The 22,095-nt window shown below is 39.4% G+C and overlaps 1 protein-coding gene across 3 annotated transcripts in view; it reads right to left on the minus strand.

Moving 5' to 3' along the window:
* Nucleotides 1-22,095, minus strand: part of PDE7B (phosphodiesterase 7B) — a 165,140-nt gene that overhangs the window by 14,523 nt on the left and 128,522 nt on the right. For all 3 annotated transcript variants that reach the window (XM_079299224.1, XM_079299223.1, XM_079299222.1), the window contains 6 exons: nt 19,905-19,988; nt 8,564-8,715; nt 7,239-7,302; nt 5,641-5,736; nt 3,866-3,966; nt 2,300-2,431 (listed from right to left, as the gene is read on the minus strand). In XM_079299224.1, coding sequence (XP_079155350.1) covers nt 2,300-2,431; nt 3,866-3,966; nt 5,641-5,736; nt 7,239-7,302; nt 8,564-8,715; nt 19,905-19,988 — 629 coding nt within the window. The remainder of the gene's footprint in view (nt 1-2,299; nt 2,432-3,865; nt 3,967-5,640; nt 5,737-7,238; nt 7,303-8,563; nt 8,716-19,904; nt 19,989-22,095) is intronic.

Here is a 22,095-nt window from a genome sequence, read left to right on the forward strand (position 1 = left end):
AGGGTACTTCAGATCTCATTTGCTGTTGAAAGATTTCATTTTTTGCTTTGTCACTGCCTTTTCTAACCAACATTTTTAAGTATATTCAAACCCTAATAATAGAGCAAAAACCACTTTTCCAAGGTACCAATATTTTAGCTGTATGTCTTTCAAATTAGCCTGATTTTTCAATCTAATTATAAAGTACTGTTTGCCACTCTTAATTTGAGAACGAATTGTTTGTACCTTTTCAAAAGATGAGGGGTTTTGTGGAATGGCTCTACTCACTCCTCTTCAAAGCACCCTTACCATTCCCAAAGTACCCCAGCTTAGGCCACTGGCTGTTTTCCCTCCTCACTCAGCTGGCCTGACATTCTGGTCCAAGACTGGACCAGAAACATATGGGTATGATATAATAAGCTGCATCAGCTTATGATGAGGCCAGTCGCAAAGTTTTCAGTTTTTGAGCATCACTGTGCCTTGGCTGGGTCTCCCACAGTCCAGCCCATTCCCATGTCTGAGGGCAGGACAGTTGCACCAATACCACTTCTTACAGGAAAACCCAAACTTTGCTTGGGTTGGGTAGAAATAGAGACTCTCCTGCCAAGCAGTAAGCACATCACAGCAATCTCTCAATTGCTAAGTATGTGTTTGTAGCTATTAGTGAGTCTTCTTCAGGTAGATTAATTTTTAACATAGGATATTCTGTTTCTGACAACCTCCACAAAGGCTGAAATTTACTCTTCCGAAGTGGCTGGAAAGCAGCCCAGTGGGAGTGCTGGTCAACAGCTGACTGAACATGAGCCAGCTGTGCTCATGTGGCCAAAAAGGCCAATGGCATCCTGGCCTGTACCAGGAACAGTGTGGCCAGCAGGACCAGGACAGTGATTGTCCCCCTCTACTGGCCACTGGTGAGGCCACACCTTGAATCCTGTGTTCAGACTTGGGCCTCTTGCTTTAGAAAGGACATTGAGGTGCTAGAGCTTGTCCAGAAAAGGGCACCAAGGCTCATGAAAGGAGCAGAGAACATGTCTACAAGGCATGGCTGAGGAAGCTGGGGGTGCTTAGCCTGGAGAAAAGGCAGCTCAGGGGGGACCTACCCAGAAGGAGGCTGCAGGGAGGGTGGGGAACACTCTCTCCTGCCATGCCTGCAGTGAGAGGACCAGAGGGAATGGCCTTAAGCTGAGACATGGGACACTCAGATTACAGAAGAAAAAAAATTGTCACTGTTAGGTGGTCAGGCACTGGAATAGATTGTCCAGGGAGGTGGTGGAGTCACTATTCCTGGATCTGGCACTGAATGCTGGGTGAACAGTTGGGTTGGACCTGATGATCTTAAAGGTCTCTTCCAACCCTTATGATTCTATGAGTCTGTGGTTCTAAATGCTAGAAATCAATACTATCTCCATTTATTACCTGTGAATTATGGTTAGAGCAATCAAAATTAAGATGTACAGTATTGCTCTGGCACATTGTATATATAAGTACAATGCAAAGAATACAGAGTTGCACATATATAACAACACATGCATGTGTGTTGAGATTATACTCATAGGGCAGTTTTAGATAAAATACAAAGCTACAATGATTGCCATGGGCCAAAACCTCAAATATAGCAGCATGGGTTCATTGATAGTTATTAAACAAGAGGGTCTATGTTTTTGTTTCAGGTTTTCTACTACTGCTTGCCAGAGCTGAAAGGATGTACACTAGGTGAAGTACAACTCTGTACTTATCCCAGACTTGCTGCTCTTACAAGCAGGATACTGGTCTAGACAGCCTGTGGTGTGACATAGTGGCTTGAAGTTCTTTCTTTGTATCTTGAAGAACGTTACTGTGAATGTCTACAACCTTTCCTTTGGTTTCATCTGTCTTCTTTTTTTTAATGCAGTGCTCATTAAGTGTTTAATTTTACTACAGCCATATGAAGCAAAGTTTCTTTAAATGCAATATCAATTTAAAGCATGCCTGCTGCTTCCTTGCTCACTGAAAGAACATGAAATCTTCTTGTCATGATTTAAAATCTCTTACCCACAGTTTCTCACCCCAGATGATCTAGAGCAGAAACAACCCAGGCAACTGATTTGGCTTAAACATTCTCACAAAAATCTAACATTTGCACCTCTTCTCCTGTATCGGGTTTGCTGTAAGAAGTGACACCCAGTGAGGTGCTTGACTGAAATTGTCCAGACTCCAAAGTGCAAGATGATTTAACCCACATCCTCCCACTGGCAGATTTTGGCATTAAAAGTTCACTGCAAATTGCTTAAGCTTTCCGTGACTGCATTTTACACATTAGCAACTTGATGAGCAGTTTTACCTGGTACAAGCTGGCAAGGTGGTGTTTAGTTTTAATCAGAAAGGGTTGGTTGACCCCTGGGTGATCCACATCATGAGCTGCAGCAGCGAGCAGTCCGAGCATGATGTCCGATGGGGTGAGGAAGTTGGCAAGCTGAATCATCACACACATTAATCACAACAAGAACATGAACAGTAAACACTTTTTGGTAAATAAACAAACCAGCTGACATCATGGCATTGCTTGGGTTTGTATACAAATGTCAAATACAAATTTTGTGAACAACGTTTTTAAGGTAAATGTTGAACATACATCTATAAAGATATTAGACTACATAATCATCTTTTATTACAGTTTGTATTTTTTATCTCTTTGTCATTCCTGGCAATATAAGGACTGTTGTAATAGAAGTGCTTGAGTATAGTCTCAAACATTTAGTTTGAAAACCAAACAGGTATGCTGGTAGGTTGGTATATGCTAGCATCCACTGTAAGAGTTCTGTCTCTCCAAGTATTTAGTAATACCAATGAAAGATCAGGCTTTAACTTTCTAGCACAGCACTGTGTTATAAAACGCAGTTTATCAACTTCTAAAATTTCAGCCTTGGCTGTTAAATATCTACCTCAGTTCAAGTATATGTATTTTATTACAGAATACAATTTACCTTTCTAACTTCAAACATTCAAGCTGGAAAACTCATTCAGATTTTTTTTCTGCTACAGGGCTCATTTAGAAGCAAAAAAAGGTAGTCTTAGCATTTTCTGTTTGTGATCATGAGGCAGTTACTACCAGCCCAATGAGCCTGTACAGAGTACAGGTCCATGAGATGGAAAGGAGCATCCTGAGGTGGAAACTGATGAGCATTATGGTCCAGGTTCTGGATGCTGGCTGTCCTCTGCACTTCATGGCAACAAAGGACTTGCATATCTTGCAGCAGGAAAGGTGGGGCCTGCTCCTGTCCTCATCATTGCTATATTCTGGTGTAGCAAACTGCTAGTTCTAGCAGAATATCCTTTCATTTGACCCAAGCCAGAAAAGATTAGTTATGTTCTTACTCTGGCTCAGCACAGCAGTATCACAATGCCTTCAAGTAACACAGAAGGCAACACCTTTATGCTATGAGAACTGCAGCAGCAGTCAAATACTTGTGCAGAGGACACTCTTGCAACACACCCATCTGAAGGGACTGTTTTCCCCTTTCCTGGTGTGACACTGCACTTAATTCAGTATTTTGAAATAGGAGCTTATGCTCTGAGGTGACTGAGGCACAGACATGCTTTGCCTCCTGCTGAGTTTGATAGAAGAGGAACTGCAGGCACCTGTGGGTGTCTGGGTCACACCACTATGGTGGCTGGAGCTCATGGCAGCACTTAGACACGATGCCTGTGTGATGAGAAGTGACTCTCGTGTCTTGACTGAAACATCTGTAACCTGTAGCTGAGGCTGTTCCTGGCTTGCTGCTGACTTTCCAGCACACCATCACTTTCTGCTGTCTACAAATACTTCTTGGGGGTTTTATTTCAATCCTGGGAAAAAAAAATCTGAGAACCATCTGAAAGCAACATCAGTGTGAAAGGTTGTCATTACCTTGGGCTCCCTCAGATAGCAGTGCATAGCTTGTGTGACATCAGCAGCATGGACAGCATTGTGGTATGGGTTCTGGCTATGGTAATCTTCTTGAACCATAACTGGGAATCAAAGCAGAAAACAAAGATCCTTTTGTCTCTGAATGCCATTGCCACAAGTGGGAACTGGACTTAAAATACAATCTGAGGTTTTGCAGTCAGCTGCCTAAGGACTTTCTTCAAATAGCTGTAGCTTATTTAAATTGCTGCTTTTATCGAGATACCTTTAGAGAAAAAATGCATGAAAGGATTTGTGAGGCCCAAGGGGATATACTTGGTCTAGTGCATAAATCACCTCTTTCTTGCCTTAGTGAAGGCTCTCATTGAGGAGTAAAATAAACAAGGAAGAGAGGCAGATTTATTCACAACGGAGTGTAATTATTTAGGCTGCTGTCGTAGGGTAGTAGTGTGCCATTAAGGCAGTACCACCTATTTTATGGCAGCAAGGAGTGAGACCCTGATATCCTGCCATCATTTGTTATTTGAGTGATGAACTATAGCCAAAGGCATTCCTACACTCCCCAGGTGAAGAATAAAAAAAACCAGCATTGGGGTATTCACAACAAAATCTCCTGTGACAATTTTAGTCACATCTGTGTGTTCATTTTAAAATACCAGTCCCTCTTGCTTTAGTTTGCAGTGCTGGAACCGGTCCAGTTGGACCAGGAGCACCAACCTCTTAACTCTCAGCTTTCTCTCAGACAGAAAAACCATTGAGATGTGTGCTTCACACCCCTGTGTTCCTTGCAGCAGTGTGTGCACCATTACGTGGTCTCGGGACACCACCACGTGAGCTCTGGAAGCTGCATGTGATCTCGCCTAGAGCACTCTCCATCCAATTCATCAAATGGAAAAATAGCGCGCAGATTTCCCATGGCGCTCGCTGCCAGCACGAGGAGCGCCACACAAAGTCCAAGCCTTCTGCTTGTTTCCAGCCACACAAGCATCTGCAGGTACAGTGGTAATCCCTTAAACTGAGAGTACCACTAGCTCTAATTACCCAACTGTCCACGTCTGCCCACAGGAGCTAGAAACAGCAGGGAGATTTTGTCTGCCTCCACACCAGAGGAACACTTTCCAGAAGCAACAATTAGGCAGTCTTAAAGAAGAGACTTTCCCTGCTTTGGAAACTCTGCTTGACAGCCTGAAAAACAGGCATTTAGCTGCTTTCAAAAAGTGATGCAAAAAGTAATTGATTTTGGCCAATTTCCTCTTTTGGTTCACTGACAGCATGGGGCTAATATTTCTGTTGGCAGTAACAGCAGCAGGGGCTTTCATCAACACTATTCAGTGTAGACAGCTTGATATAATTTGTTAAATTTTGCACATAAGCTTTTAACTGCCCTGGGTCTCAGTGGTCTTTTAGTCACTAAAATAATTACACTGCACCACAATTGTACTGTGCACGCATAGGTTCCTTAGTGTCTGCCTGTGTGGGCCTAGCCAGCCACATCTCTGCATGGCATACTTTATTTTAAATCACCAGTGTGACTGTGGTGCTGGGATGCTTCAGCCCAATGCAGAGCCTTTTGAAATCCCTCCACAGACTAGGTACTGAACCAAGTACTTGAGTGCTTGCAAACCGTATGCTGATGTATATCATAGACATCTTTTACTGAAATATTTCCAATGACATCATCATTTTTACATGGATAGACCAAGCCAGTGCATCTCTTAAGTGATGCTCTACTTAAACTATAAACTTCATTCAAACATGGCTTTGAGATGTGCACTTACCAAAAAACCTGTGTAATGTAACCATGTCTAACTGGAAATGGTGAATAAGTCCATGCACGTTGAAGAGGTGACAAAGCAGTGTTACAAGACTGTTTCCTAAAAGCAGAAAGGAACAACTCTTAGGATTACTTTTACATGTTGTGACAAATTTAGCCAGCTCCTATCACCTCATCTCCAATGAAGTGAGCTTAGATGACTCTCATATACTCAGAAGTCACTTATATGAATTATTCCTGTATATAATCAAGACTTGATGGAAAAGCTGTACCAATGGAATGCCATTCTTGTGTCTAGAAGCCATAAAGTCACATTTGCTGTTTCAACATGACAGGCAAGCTGGGTTTTAACTGGAAGAAGGCAAAGTGACATAATTTTAACAAAATCTTTAGACAGGCTTGTCTGAGAGTGACACCATAATTCAGGTCAATCTTCAGAAACAAGAGTGGCTTTTCTGCCACTTTGGTTTGCCATACTGTACCAATTAATTAATTACTAAAAATCAGGAGTTTGGAATTAATTTTTTTTATTTTGCATATGGCTGTATAAACATGTAATTAACCCATGTAACCTAGCTCAGCTATTACTACATCTTGTAACTATGACACAGAGGAAAAATGAGTTGCAGCATTCACAGTCTCAAATCTCAAATGCTGCACTGGCCTTACTGTAAATCGAGTACTGGGAACCCTGGCAAAATTGAGCCTTGCTAGTTAATACTTGCACTGCTTAATTCAGTGGCACTGTTTCCATAAAAGTTAGAAAAAACCCCAAACCAACCAACCCATACTACACATAAACAAAGTTTGAAGGGAGTCTTTTCTTATTTAACATAACTCAGGAAGGAAAATAAATATCTGTATGAAGAACACATGGAAACTTACTTGGTCTTGACTACTGAGCAGGGGCACTGAAAGATAATTTAGAAGAACTATACTTTTGCTTCCCAGGTAATTTGCAATACTTTTCATTCTTCATTGCAGTCACTTAGCTGAATGATCCTCTAAACCAACCTTTTTCTACATCCTCTGCCCCAACCAAACCTAATTAGACTGGGAATGAGGAATGAGGGATCTCAGTTCTCTGAGCAGTACAGAAAGGGGAAAGGTGCAATCATTACCCTCAATAGCAGTTACCTGATCAAGAGATATTGCCTGGATACTTGTGGGGAAGTGGCATTTATAGAGAACATTTCACAGATTTTTATTCTCTTAATAAATTCCTTACTTTTTGCTGCTGATCAGAAACAAGGGCATCTTCACTCAAATGTCTCTAGTATCGATAGAAATTGACTGATTATGGAGATCTGGATTTATTGACCAATGTAGCTAACAGATATATTTAAAGTAGCTTGGGAATTTTATAGGTAAATAAAACAGAAACACCATCTTGAAAAGGTGACAACTAATGTAGGAGGTTAGATTAAACATTACCCTGTAGTTAGGAAAAGCCTGAAAAAGCTCCAGAATATGATTTTATTAGAGGTTAAATGTGGCCAATTTCTCTTCAGTAATCTGAACTAGAAACATTAAGCAAACAATTCATTAGGGATTTTTTGAATAGTTATATATGAGGGATAGTAAAATAAAAAATTTACTTACCATTTGTCAAGCGATCAAACAAGAATATGTCAAAATCCCACATTCCCACTTTGGATAGCATATGCTAGGAAAAAAATGTGGAAAGGCCAATGACTGGCATGTAACACTGTAAAGCAGGTTTCAATTATTATTCCACATAAATCAGTCACAAGATTGGTTACTGTAGCTTTAAAGTTTTTTTTCAAGAAACCTAGAGACTTTGTATTTGAAATATCAGAAATCAGGCTCATGTAGCTGTGCTGCATAAAATATCACTTGTACTTTTAAATGAGAAGGTTTTGAACATAACATTAAGAATACCTTCTAAATGGAGCTCAAAACAAGGAATAATATAAACCAAAATATTTTGAAAACATTTCCTTTTATGGCACAAATGCTTTATTGTTTCTTCATGTCCCCAAATTGTCAGTGCAAATTCTCTTAGGTTCTTAATACAGTGTTTTAAAATCTTAGCTCTCATGGTGAATATGAGTTACAATGTGCTAAACAAAGCAGTACACAGGAATAGCTTTTATAAACTACTGTTAATAACTACTGTGCTACTGTTAAGCCCTCTCAGACATGCAGAAGAATCCATCATTACTACCACATGTAGTGATTTTACAGCTACATCAGTTGAGCTAGGAGACATGCTGGACTACCTCTATGACCCAGAGTGATGTATGTGTGTATGAAATACACATTCTCTCCTATCTCTAGTCTACATTCAAACAGTTCTGAATTCTTAATTACTTTCTAACTCCTGGCATATAATCTTCTCTAGCAGAGAATAAAAATTGCCCAGGCATATAATCCCAATGCCATCAAGTGTGCAAGTTTTGCTAGAAAATACCATTCAAAGTAAGTGTAAGAGCTGCAAAATAAGATAATTATATTTTAATCACTGTGAAGTTGGCAGTCAGTGTTCCACATTTCCTAGCCTTTGCCACTATGGAATGCTACTGTGGGTTGCCTAATAGCAGTTCCATACCAGATGAGAGATACCTGTCTTTTTTCAAGTAGATGAACAAAATGCTGTGTCAGGGCTGCACTTAAATCAGTAACTTAACCTGAAATCCTTCACTCTTTAATAAATCCACATTATCATTTCAATTGCTGAAATCTGAAAATGCTGAATAGATTTGGCATCACTTTCTTGTTACTTTGAAATCTAAGCCTATAGGCTATAACCACAAATGAGGAATGGACAATCTGTTATGAGGGAGGCACATAACGTGGGTCATTTAAGAAAGATCAGCCATGAATTTGGTTATCTGAAGACTAAAACAAACACTGACACTCTGTAGTATTATTAAAAGAAATGGAGATCTGGAGACCTGTCTTACCCTTGCTTGCCCAAGATAGTCCTCATCCAGTAGGTACAGAGAGGCTTGTGGTACAATTCCACGCAGTAACCGGGATGCATGGAAATATCTCTGGAAACTTAACAGTCTTTTCACTTTTTTCTTGGTGCCGATTTCCCCTGAGAGAGTAGTATCTGTGAAAAGCAATCAGTATAGAAACCATGAAACCCAAAATGATGGGTGGCATTATCAGTTTAGTGAGAGAAATAGCAAACACTTTATAATAGTAATACAAAAATCATGAAGTTCGTGCTTGTTGCCAAGCCACATGAAGGAGCAGTATTCAAATCACTTCAGCATAATATATTTGTTTATTTTAGAAAGGAAATAGGTTCCAGGAAAGAGAACACTATTGTAGGTTTTGGAAGATCTGAGTTCAGTACACTGCCTGCCACAGCCTTTAATGTGACCCAGCTCAGTCCCTGGGGGGAAGGGGGTGATGCATCTCCTCACTGTGGGTGTTAGAGGCAGAGTTAGGTACAGGAAAGCTGCTCTTTCTTTCCCTCTCTGCCTCTGTTCCCTAACTATACTATACCCCTGAAAATAACATTACCTTGATACCTCACACGAGTGTCAGTGGAATATAATAAAAGCCACACAGCACTAGAACTGCAAGGTGGTCTTAGGTATAAAATCAAAAAAGTGACACTAAAAGAGAACTCGAAACACAGTTTGAAAACACAAATGTGTAATCCACTTTTGGAAAATGAAATAAAAGAGAGAAAGAAATAGGAATAGGTCAATAATCCTATTGCATTGTCTGCGGTCTGTTCTATGTATTAAGGCAAATTATAAATGAAGAAAATATTTTAGCTCTGCAATGAGGAAAGCAGGTATATTCAGATAATACAGGCATTTCTGGTTACACAACAGAATATTTCACTCAGTACCAGGATAATTCTAATTCTCTAATGCTCTATTAGGAGATTTTCATATAGGGCTAAATGTGACACAAAAACCAAGGCAGATTTTATACAGTGATTAAATCACTAATTAGAGTAATTATATTACTTTTTTGTTACTAAGAAAAATATGGAGGCTTTCTAAAACTCATAATGGTTTAGGTAATTTCATGTGAACTTTAACATAACCTTACATTCAGCTGTGGTGTTTTCATTTTGCAGTCTGGTAGAAGATTTGGGAAAAAGGGAGGAGAGAAACTGGAAAGTTGATTGAAAGTAGCAAGTTTCAATTCAGTTTTATTTGTAAGACAAACCTTGTAAGAAACTGAAGATTAAACAGTCCTTTGAGAAAACAGTAATGACTTCATGAGATAAGAAGCTCCATAGCAATTCACTAGATTTCAAGTTTAAGTAAGAGCTCAGGAAAAATATCCACACACTGAAGATGATTCTCTCTATTCTCTATTCGTTCATCTCTTTTTATGAAAAAACACTGAATTCTTGTTCTGCTGTGAAACTAAAATATCACTTTGTCTGCAGCCACTCTATGAGTAGTATTATTCTGAGAGGATTTTCAGGGAAGTCGCTCCGTTTTTTTTGGATCATGGATGGTTCAGGATTTGATTTCTCTAACAGCAGATGTGTAAGCATCCTCTGTAGCAAGTTTCTTCCTTTTTAAGTAATCCAACAGCTACTGAGTGGCACAAAGTCAGTAATAACATTATAAAAAGCCATTCTTATGTCCTGAGTATCAATATAACTTCCAACACCAGTAAGCCTCATGGTTCTTATGCACAGTCTAAAGAACTCACTGAGTTTTAATAATATAAAAGCACAAAATAACTTCATTGCAACTTGACAAGCCATGTGGTTTCCAGAATGCAAAGAGTAACAACACTACTACTGTACCAGCCTGAAGGTCAGGTTTTCATTTATGATGTGCCAGCACCTGCTTTGATTTTCTCACACATTTTAGAAGCTGGAACAATTTCATGGCCTGTTGAAGGAGTGACTAATGTAGGTGTGAACAGCTACCCAGTGGCAGCAAACCATGGAGGAACCAGTAGACATGTTTTCTTATTTCTTTTCATTTATATAGGGCTGCTATGAAATGGCAGGCATTCAGTTTAATTCCTGGATAACAAAACACTCTTAAAATAAATTCACTTTTTAAACTTCTTGTGTTAGCTGTTTCCCAGCTTTCCAACTTTACTATTTCCATCTTAGCCCACAAACTGTCACTACTTTCAGGTAGCAAGTTTAAATTTTGAAGTACAAAAACTACCCTTTTTTACATTAAAAATTAGAAGTTGCTGCCACTAATTTTTATCTAAGCTACTATCTGTTTTTGCAGTTAAAGACACATGGCTGAAATCACCACCTACACTGTCTTAAACTGTCTTTAAAACTCACACATAGAGTTGCTGTGGATGATCTGAAGGTGAAGTATTGGCCTGAGTCCCAACAAGCAGCTGTACATTGGATTATGAAGAAGTGGTTATTTTATCCTTTGGATTACCAGATCATTTCAGTAGCATAAATAACACTTGCCAAAGCACAAACATCAGATGGAAACAAGTAGCTTCTTATTATGAAGCATATTTTCTGAATTGAACCATCAAGCTTGCTGCTCATTGCTCTGTATGGTTGTCATGGGTCTCAATTCAAATTTAGTCATCAGCAGACAGTGCCCCTGAACCTGACTTGCTTCAGGTGAGCCCTGTATTCTAATATATCACACAAAAAAAGATTATACAAATAATCTGTTGTTTCTGTATTTTCATTCATAAGTGAAGAAATTCACAATACTGATAAAGAATTGTAGCAAATGTATTTTCAAAACTGGGCTCTTGACAGAACAGCCTGAATCCAGCACTGCAGGCTAACCACATACAAACTCTTAAGATGTCAACTTAAAAGAATATCACATTAAAATCACATCCTTTGGGTCATTTCAGTAATAACTGATCTGCCTTTGAATCACAGGACTTATCAGCTGATTGCTATGATCCATCTCAGATTACTGTGGCATCCACAATAATGTACTTTATTATGAGGGTGTCTTCTATAAAACTGGACTAAGACACTGTCCTTCTCTGAGCACAACACACCCCAAACAAGTATCTCACCAGCATTTTCTCTTTCCCCTTCCAAGATCGGTGTCAAACAACAACAACAAAAAAAGCACAACTACATGAAGTTGAGAAAAAAAAGTCAATTAGAAAAAAAGAGCAAAAAGTGATGCATCCAAAAGTGATGCATCACTTAAATTCTGCCCTCAGCTCAGTGGTTGCATCTGAATCTCCCAAAAGCAAAGGGCCATTCCCAGCACATGGTATCCACCAGCTGACACAAAATCAAGATGCAGTTTTAAGATGAAATTAAGGGTTATGTTTACTTACAGTAAAATGCTGAACATACTACTTCTTTATTGACAACTGTAAATACAAAATTTTGATGATGACACATGATGCAAGTAATACAGTGCCTTCAGGTGAAATTTAATTACAAAGTAAATGAATCAAAAATATTACTCCAAATATCCCTGAACTTCAGCTGTTGTTCTATGGATGCCAAAACATATGTTACATGGAACTATGGATACTAAAACATATGCTAAAGCATAAGCATCTGGTTAAAGACTATGATCTGCAAAGCTCACATGGGAAGGATTTAGTAATTATGTGCAATTCTGAAATGAATGTGAAAGACAAACAAGAATGTCTTTTGTTTATACCCATAAAACCTCCCTCGGGAACTCTGTTTAACTTTACTCATTGTGGCAACTTCTGAATGTTTTGCTTACCTAAAAAACCTCCATCTCTTAAAGATGCCTATTCTCATGCTATGGAGTTACTGCCTAGCACAGGGGCGAGGCAGAAACCCTCCTTTGTACGCTGAACAAAGTTATTGTATGGATTATACAGACATCTTGTATGAATTACATACATGTTTACAGACGTGTTCGTACAAGCATTCCTCACAAAGCTAAATTTCTGCCTTCAAAAGCCCAGGCAGGCAGAGCTTGCAGAATATCCCTTGTGTTTTAGCAGGCAAGTGAAGTGGCTGCATTTTTCTTCAGGTAATTTGACAGCCACATCATGCACACACACACCAGCAGACCATGGATGATGTCTGCATTACCGCACGTGGCCCTCAAGAGGTTCATAAGCTGCAGAATCAATGGCTGCCTTCTTTCTCCCAACACAGCTCCTCCAGTTACACTGATCTTCTCGCCTTAAATTGATCTATGGCTCACTACACACCAACCTCTGTTATTTCAGGAAAAGACTTTTCCTGCACTAGGAACTGGTACCAGTTTTATTTCACATTTCTTCCACACTGCTGCGCTAGCACGTGCCCACAGGCAGCATGAATATAAAAATGATGGAGGTTATGCTAACAATGGTCGAGTTAACATCCAGAAATGATCACATAAATCAAATTGGGACAAGGATGTACTTAACTCTGCACCAGACATTCATTACATTGTTACTGTTCTTTCAAAGTAAACAAACTGTGTTACGCATTCAAATAAAGCCTCTGAGTTTTCTTCACAGTACTGGCTTTTGTTATTATATTGCATCTCAGCATACAATAAAAACAGGTCACCCAGCAGTATGAGTGGATAAAAAAGGGTTTATTAATTTTTAAAAGTGAATTGATTCAGAAAAGGGAAATGTTTTTTTCCTACTCTTTCCTAAAGGAAGCAGAATAAATCAGGTCCTCAAGCAGCTGCCTTTGACTCATACAATTTAAATACCCTTTCCCCTCTTCCGAGGGTGCAAAGGCATTTCATACACAGCCACTGTATGCCTGAAGAGCCAGGCAGGACTGGTGGGAAAGTGCTGGGGTATCTGGAAGATAAGGTGAGAGGGTGAGTCCTGCAATTTAAGGTCTGCAGGAGAGTCTGCAAACTGCAAGGACTCTGGGAAACAATTTGTCTCTGGTCCTACAATTTTCTGCACTGGTTACTGGCTTGACAGCTGGTTAGAAGAGGAATAGATTTAATCCAAATTTAAGATTAATTTAGATGTGGTTTTTATCACATATAGAAGGCTTAATTTGGGCTATCACTCATTTTAATGCAAGCAAACATTTTGGCATCTTGTTATTAAGCTTCCTCCAAGTTCTTAGGAAATGTTATTTACTGTTTTGTCACAATCTCATTACCATTTCATTATGAACCTTTGCTTTGCCACTTCAGTCTTTGTACAGCAGTCAAGACCTTTTCTTCCTAAAACTGTAAATGTTCTATAGCTGATTACAGTTTCTCCAACAGGAAACAATGCATCCCCTCCTCCTTCACTCCCCTTGAGAAAAAAACAACATAACCTGTAATAACAGCAAACCCAACTTTCATTTATCATTTTAATGATCCGTTCTCCTTGTTCTTTCTTTTCCTCTGGTCATTTGGAAAGTATCCTCAGTGTTATCTTCAATACATCCTTTCCCTTTTCTAATCAAGGAAAAGAAGGTGGGGCAGCAGAATGGGTCACGCATCATTTGGCAACTTTTAAAGGGACATCTTCAGTTAACTGAATCACAAGTCTGTAATAAAAGAATAAGTTACAAATGTGTGTAACCAGGTCAGTGCTCCCCAAGCCTTTGTGTGTGAAGCACATGTAGGTTTTTTGCTTGTTTTGCTTGCTTTTGTTTGTTTTGAGATCTCCTGAAGCAATCATAACCCAAAACGATGCATTTTGTTAGCATATGAGGGCATGTGCATCTATCAGTTTTACATTCTGGCTTTCATTCTTCTGCAAATGTGGCATTAAAGTTAAGCAAGGAGCATGAATGTCAGGAAGTAGATTACACTTTTCAAACAAACTCTGTTATTAAATTTTGCATATAATAACACTTGGAAAAATGCAAAAATGCAAACTCTTCCTCCAAAAAAAACCCCCTAGCTATTATTTGATGAGAAGGGTGAACTGTATCAACTTCCAATGACAGGAAGAATTTTTTTATATAGTGAGGAGTTAACGGAAAAGAGAACTATCTCTGTGCTGACATATTAAGAGGATTCCAAGTTCTCTTCCTTGAATACGTAACTGATAGCAAGGCCACAGGCAGACCAGTTCTAGAAATGTTCATCCCATTCAAACAAGCAAACTGGATTAAAAGGCCTATGTGTCTTAGGGATGTTGATGAGTGTCTTTTGGATGGGCTTATCCATGAGGAACTAGGAGAGATATTATGTAGAAATAATGCAGATCTCTTAAGATTTCTCCCTTTCTAATTTAAAAACCATCTGGAACTTTGGACTCATCTCCACAGGCTGGGCTGGGATCTGAGTAATCCAATCAGCCCTTGAAACTTCCTCACAAGACTTTTAGTGTCCTAATTTAACCTAGGTCAGAAATATCTAAAAGACATCTCTCACTCCCACTTCTTTTTCTAGCCAAAGGCAACACAACAAGGCACTTAACCAAACTCTTTTTAACCTCACTCAGTTGGGTTCGGGTTACTTGATGGTTCAGTTTTGGGTTGGTGGCTGTGGTTTAGTTTTATTTTCCCTGGAGACGGGCCCTACCTGAAAGCCCTGGAGTGTTCAATATCCAAACCCAAAAATGAATGTAAATTTTGCAACAGACCCTTCTGTAGACAGGCAGAAACCACATATTCAAATGTCCACAGACTTTGGTTCTTTGAGATGGAGACATTTTCATGACTTCATATCTTCCCTCACTAATCCTGACAACACGTTTCATTTCTCCAATACCTAATTCATCACATGCCTGCAAAGTATGTGATGAATTCACTTTATTTGCAAACAAACTGAAAACCAGAGTATTTTGCTTGAGTCAGATCAGACAGCGAATCAAGGACAGAGACAGAACGTTACCTAATATTACCATTTATCATCATCTGGAGTAAAAATTATAGAATCTGTAATAAGTTCATTTTCCAAGCTAAGCTTGAAGCAGGTGGGGTTCTTTGGGACTCAACTTCTGCTTGCATGACAACATCAAGATCCTAAGTAATACAGAGACATACCTTTGGAATGTCTACAGACATGTTTTGACATTTTACATATTCTCAGAACCCACTCTGTGTTCCTGTTGGGCAAGGTGTAAGAAAACAGATATCTCTCTGGGTAACACCATTTGGGTACAGAGACTCCAATTTGCAGGTCACAAATATAAGTACTGAAGTGAATACTGAAGAAGTGAATTAAATTTAGTCAATTAAAGGCTAATAATTTTGTCATTTGCAAGCCAAAATTTAATCCAGATAAAAGCTTAGCATAAACAAGACGGGAACTGGAGAATTGAAGTCTTAAGAACCTCGTTGTCTTCTGACTTGCTTGACAAGCATGTTTGTAAATAACAAGTTACTTATCTCAGCTGTAAACTATGTTATTTTGTTACTCTACTTGATTGAACCTGGCAGTGAAACAAAGTATGTAACATAATTGCAGTAGGGTGAGGTCTTCTTGCTTACTACTGCATGTTTACCTACAAATCCAGATTTATCACAAGGAATTCCCTCAAACTTTGAGTGAAGGCAATGAAGAAGTGTACTGTCACACTCACAAAAAAACTTATAATGAGATAATGAAATCCATTTAAATAAATGCATATTAGTCACTGGTGGGATCTGCTTCAATGACTCATTGACCAACTTTGTGAATCAGTGAACTAAATTATTGCTTACCATAGCTATGCTCCTTTATTCTTCAAATCCAAACTATACTCTGCTAAAAGGAAAACTGGATTAATTTTCACAGCAGAAGTGTTCCAAATTTTAAATTATTACCATCTAAATATTCAGTTTAACTCCTTTTCTGTCCTATAAATATGGTAAGGTTCATTTAAACGACTGAAATGCAGAAGTGTCAATGAGCTGCCAACATCAATTTCAACCTGCACCAAGTTCAGTTTCAAGCTTGAGCTACCCAGGTCAGAGTGAAAATTTCCTAAAATTTGTGAGGCTTTGTTTGGAATTATTTAAAAAGAAAACTCTCACCCTATTTTCCTATAAACCTATAGTGCTGTGCAAAATTTGTATCTCTTATTTTAGGAGTTTGTAAAGTCTGATACTAGTTCATTAAGCCTCCCAGTGAAGGTGGAGCCTCAGGTCTGTCATGAGGCTGGTAAGTCACACAGGTCTCCACAAGCTGCAGGACTAACTCTAGGGGCTGGGACAAACATTCACTCCCCAGAAAACACAACCAAGGAGCTCTCAGTGACACAGGGGTATATTACACTCGATTTGGTATTCCAGAGTTATCTTAAGAGTCCCCAAATCCACCAGTGTAACTTTGCCTAGGAAAGCTTGCAACTAGGCAGAGAAAAGACAGGAAGACACTAAAGCCCTGCATCTCCCCAGACAGGATTCTGAAAAATCCTCATGCTCCCGACAGCCTGGCAAAGACAGGGTGAAGTAACATTAACATTCCATACACTGCCGAGAGTCACTGGAGGAATGAGTGGATGGCATCACAGACTCAAACAGCAAGAAGCCAACATTAATCCAGTTGGCTTTGATTAGGGCTACAGAAGATCCCATTTTCAGAGTGCAGGAAGTTTTTCTATCCAAAAGGACTTCATGGTGTCTTAAGTTACACATTTACTGTAGGACTCCAGAAGAAACAGAAGATATGGTTTAGTCAGCGTTAATCCTTAACAGGCTAACTTGACTGAACCTGCAAGTACACTAAAAAAAAGTTACATGTTAGTAACCTTTAGTCTGACATTAAATATCAATGCCCTGTATTTTTTTTTTTACATGTGAATTTACAAAATGGATGTCAACCCTATTCAAGAATAAGCTTCAGTGTTATCCCTTATTTTAAAACAAGGCTGGTACTGTATTTCAGATGCGAGATGGAACAATCGTTATTTAAGCTCAGTTTGTTAGTGAGAGGCTGGAGTAATGTTTATGCTGCATTTGTTTATGACCTCTGAGGATATTTACTATAAAATTCCCTCTGCCTCTTCCCTCCCTCACTCTAACATCTTTCAGTATACAACTGATGCCTTCCAGTTACTGCCCCCCAAACAAATGCAACATGGAGACAAAATTTTACTGCAAGTATTAGTTGGGTACTTTCCAATAAAGTGTGCAGTAGTGATATTTATATATATTTATTTTTGATAGAATGTGCAGTACCATTTTTTTTTGCTGCTTATGTGCTTATGTTTTTTGCTACTTCTGCACAGCAGAAATGGATTTAACAGGCAGATGTAGATGAACAAACATTCAAAAAGCTTGTTTATCTCCTCGCAAAACACATCTGCATGCTCTGACACAGAGCATCTTAATTTAGTTGTAGGTCACCAAATGAGCCCAATGCACTTGCCAGCTACGAAATCAGTAAAGTACTTAAAAATCTCACTTCATTTTGCACCGAAAAATTATGGCAACGCTACTCCTTAGAGAGAAAATGGCAAATATATAAAAACCTGAAAACCATGGGAAATAAAAAAATCAGGATCACTGCTTTCCTTTACAGAGATCATGATCAGCCATACTGACTTATTTCAGATTATGGAAAAGCAGTAAAAGGTGTAAGCTGGAGGTCTCTGTGACAGAGAACAGGGGAGCATGAAGCCCAGGTGCCCCACCCTGTTGGACCAGAGGTACACACACTAGGAGACACCACTTCTTAGGTTCAGCTGTTATTTTTAGAGGGGTTGTGGAGTACCCTGCTCCCTGCATGATCAAGGGCCGAGTATTCACCAGAGCCTCCCTTGTCATGGATGTCTCCTGACACAGCCCACAGACAGCACCAGCATTTCCCAGAAACTGGCAGGATCTGGAAGATGGCAGGACTCATCTACAGGGGCTAAAAGTGAAAGAAAAACCTATTGCCAGAAAAAAAACCTAAAACCATACTTTTGTTCTTCTTTCTGATTCTAAAAAACTTTTCAGCTTCTGTACCCATGGAGAAGGAAAACCATAAGAATGGAATTTTACATAACATGTATGTATTCAAAATAAAAAAGAAATCATTAATTTAGTCACATTTGAATATGAATATATATCCATTTCTACTTCATTAATAACAAGTGCCTTATTTTCTCTCAGTCTTTATAAGGGCATGCATGACCAATACTATTTCCAGCTAGCCTACACCTGATTTTTCTTCACGCTTTTCATTAGCAAGTCAGAACTAAATTGTCCTCAAAACTCTGCTCAACCTGGAAGCTATTCCCTTTGTCCTGGGAAAACTGATGGAGCCATCTCACCCCGTATGTCTTTCTACCTCAGCCACAGCAAGTTCTTCAATGGACTTACAACACAGAAAACACTTTTAATCAGCAAGACTGACAGCAGCACGTTGCTGTGTGGTAGTAACTCTGCCAGTGTGGGTGAATGCAGCCGATCAGATCCCAAGCCCTCCCCTCCCCAGCTCCTCTTTACTCCTGACTCCTAGCCAGCCTTCCCGCTTTGCTTCCTCCCCGCTCCACTCACTCCCTGCTTCCTCCTCTCTCCCCCTTCCCCAGGCACCTGGACAAGGAGGTACAAAGAGGAGAATTCAAACTTTGGTTTGACAATTGCTCTTTGATGAAAAGCACAGTCGCTAGAAGCATAACAGTGTCAACACTGAAACTGTTGGAGTTCCAGTCTGTTTTGATGAAGACAGTGAGTAACTGAATACAGTGAGTTTTTTCAAAGGTTGCTTGTGCAATACAAAAGGACACATCGAGATCTGCCTGTGTCTGAGCACTGAAGTTAACACCACATCCAGGCTGAGTGCTACAGGGCCCAAGACTAAGTGGTCATTGTTTTTTTTTTTTTTTTTATTTTTTACACACTCACTAACAGGTTCTCATCAGTGTAGAGAGTCCATAAGGTGAAAAAAAACCAACAGGATCTCAGTTTGTTTTTTCTTTTCCTTTTTAGGTTTGCTGTCCTTTATTTACAACAGTGGCAAAATAACTTCAATCAAAATGAGGTTAAGATTATTTTTAACAGATGTTCACTGCTGGCCTGACCCAAAATCCATTGACGTCAATGAGAAGACTCCATGGGGCTTTGGATTGGGTTCTAATTGTTGGAAAAATTAATGTTATTGTAAGCCACTGGTCAGTGCTGTCACATGCTCCCCTTCTGTGCCAATTCTATATGACCGGATAACAGCTTCACATAAATCTGTTCCAACTGTTGTCTAAGAGGCTAAAGGACACAGAGGTTTATCATTTTAATTCTGAACTGCCCCTGTCCTTCCCTAGCACACCCCATGGCCCTACTGCATTTACATTTGACAGATTGAGCATTATGAACTATTCATACAATCAAAATATTTCACAGCCAGACACTGAGTGGAAATAATGGAATTAATGGTGACTGTGTGAAGACAGCTGAGTTACAGATATGTATGAGATGAGATAGTTTGCTTCATATACTTTCAATAGAGACTTTTATTTGTTTTTATTTAAATACAGACTTGAAAGAAGGGTTGCACTTACTGTTAAGAAGACGCAAGTCTATAAATGGGTAGGAGCCACGGCGCTCGGAGACAACCCCTGTCTGACCTCTCACCCGTGCATCTCCTGCAAAACACAAAATCCCCAGAGACATTAGAAGGGGCAGCTGCCTTTCTCTGCTGTTTTGATGTAGATCTATTTTTTAATACAGTGACGACATTACACTCCTCCAGTGGGAAAACTAAGGTCCAAAAAATCATCTCCCATGACATCCCTGGTAACTGGGTAAAGCAGTATAGCTGATCTTCTTATCAGAGTAAAGACACAAAAAACCCTCCATTGCTGGCTGAAATTAAACCACAACATTATCCTATTGAACAACTTCTTGCCTAGCAAGCAGACTCTCATTATTCCATAGAAAATGCAGACATCTGTTTTTGTTTTTTTTTTTCTCAAGCAAGAACAGGTAGGACTCTGACTGTCATGGCTTCACATGCAAAGGTCCCAGGCCTGGACTGACCTCCACAGCTGTGGGACCGGTCTCAGAATAGTAGAGTAAAAATTCCCCCCAAAATGTATGAAGATGTTTTTACACTTGGGTGGGTGGTTTGTTTGTTTTTGTTTTACCTTCTGCTCTTTGAGCACTCTGGAAAATGCAAGCCTTCTCCTCGAACACTGCAGCTGTTTTATGTAATTGAAAACCTGATGTTCTCAGATAAGCATTACTCTGGAGCGTTAGTATGTGCTTTTGAAGATGATCATGTGCCAACACAATACTAAGAATTAGTATTGCTGTGCACTAGTTCCTGACTTATCATGTAATATTGATGATATAGGCAAAACCAATTTAAGGAGACAAATGCTCCTCAGGATGAGTAAGAGCTCCAAAACCTCTGTCCGAGTAGACAGGAAGTAGTGGTAAAACAGATGTAATTTTTCTGTTCCCGTAATTTTAAGTATCTTGTAGTGCAATGTAATTGTTTCTTTACAGGCAATTAACGAGGCCAAAATATTAAAAATTCTTAAATAAGATGAAGTTTGGAGATTTTGAGGTTCTAGTTAGAGTACTCTAGTTCTTCACCATACTAATTCCTCCTCTATAGAAACAGAGACCACAGTTTTGAAAGCACACCCACTGCACATCCTTACACAGCTGACATTGTAGTCCTCTCAAAGTTTGCACTAAAGTATGAATTTTTAGTTAGTCTGAACTACATTTCCTCTGGGATACAACTATAGCATCCGACTAATCTAAACAACAGTAATTTCAGAATTTGGCTGCTAGTGCTAGCTTCTACTGTTTGTGATTTAAAACAAGAAAACTACTTGTAGCATAAAAGAAGGACCTAGTTAAATGCTATTTTTTTTTTCCTATCTAATGTTCACTTAAAACGTGCTTACAATTATGTTGAAGGGAAGAAAGCCAAGTAGAATTATTAAGGTAAATATTTGAGGTGGAGAAAAACTTCCGTGCCCTCTAGGGGTCCTTAGAGATACGAAAGACACAAGAGAGCGCAGGCAAATTAAGAATATTTCAAACACAGTCACTTTTGATTATAAATATAAATCTAGGTTCTCTCACCCTTACTTTCACGTTGCTTTTTTGTTCCCAGAGACAGAACACATGTTCCCTGTTCTCGGCTCCTGCTTGCCAGCCACCCTAAGGAACCAGTCCAAAACAACTCAAGCTGCTGTTGACCCCACTTACCCCTCCTGATAGCAGGGGCGGGAGGTGCAAACCTCTACCTGCTCTTCAGCTGTTCCACTTCAAAGGCACAGTAAAGCCGTGGGTCTACCTTCATCAGCAGCTTAAAATTACACTCCATGTAATTCTGGCAATGAAGGTATATGAACCCATCCCCCTGCTATCCTTGCGTTGAAGAGCAGAAGGGTGGAGCAAATAGCTGGAGAGTTTGTAAAACACCGACGCAAGATTCATCAGCACCCACAAGCCAGAGCCCATAAAGAAGCACCCAGACTTAAAAGAATTGCTCTCTGCCACAGGTAACCCCATCAGATTGGCTCACATGTGCACTAAGAGTAAGAATGGCAAGTGCATGGTGCACATTATATAAACTCAAAAAAATCAGGCAGGCTTGAGCCTGCTACTAATACAGGCATCAGCAAATTAAGAACGGGTGTGAATTCAGAGCATGCCTTGACCGACGCTTTTGTTTTTCTGCAGGCACCAATGAATTAACAGGAATCTGTTAATCCTCTGAATTACATACTG

The sequence above is a fragment of the Erithacus rubecula genome (assembly GCF_903797595.1).
Source record: "Erithacus rubecula genome assembly, chromosome: 2".
Classification (NCBI taxonomy): domain Eukaryota; kingdom Metazoa; phylum Chordata; class Aves; order Passeriformes; family Muscicapidae; genus Erithacus; species Erithacus rubecula.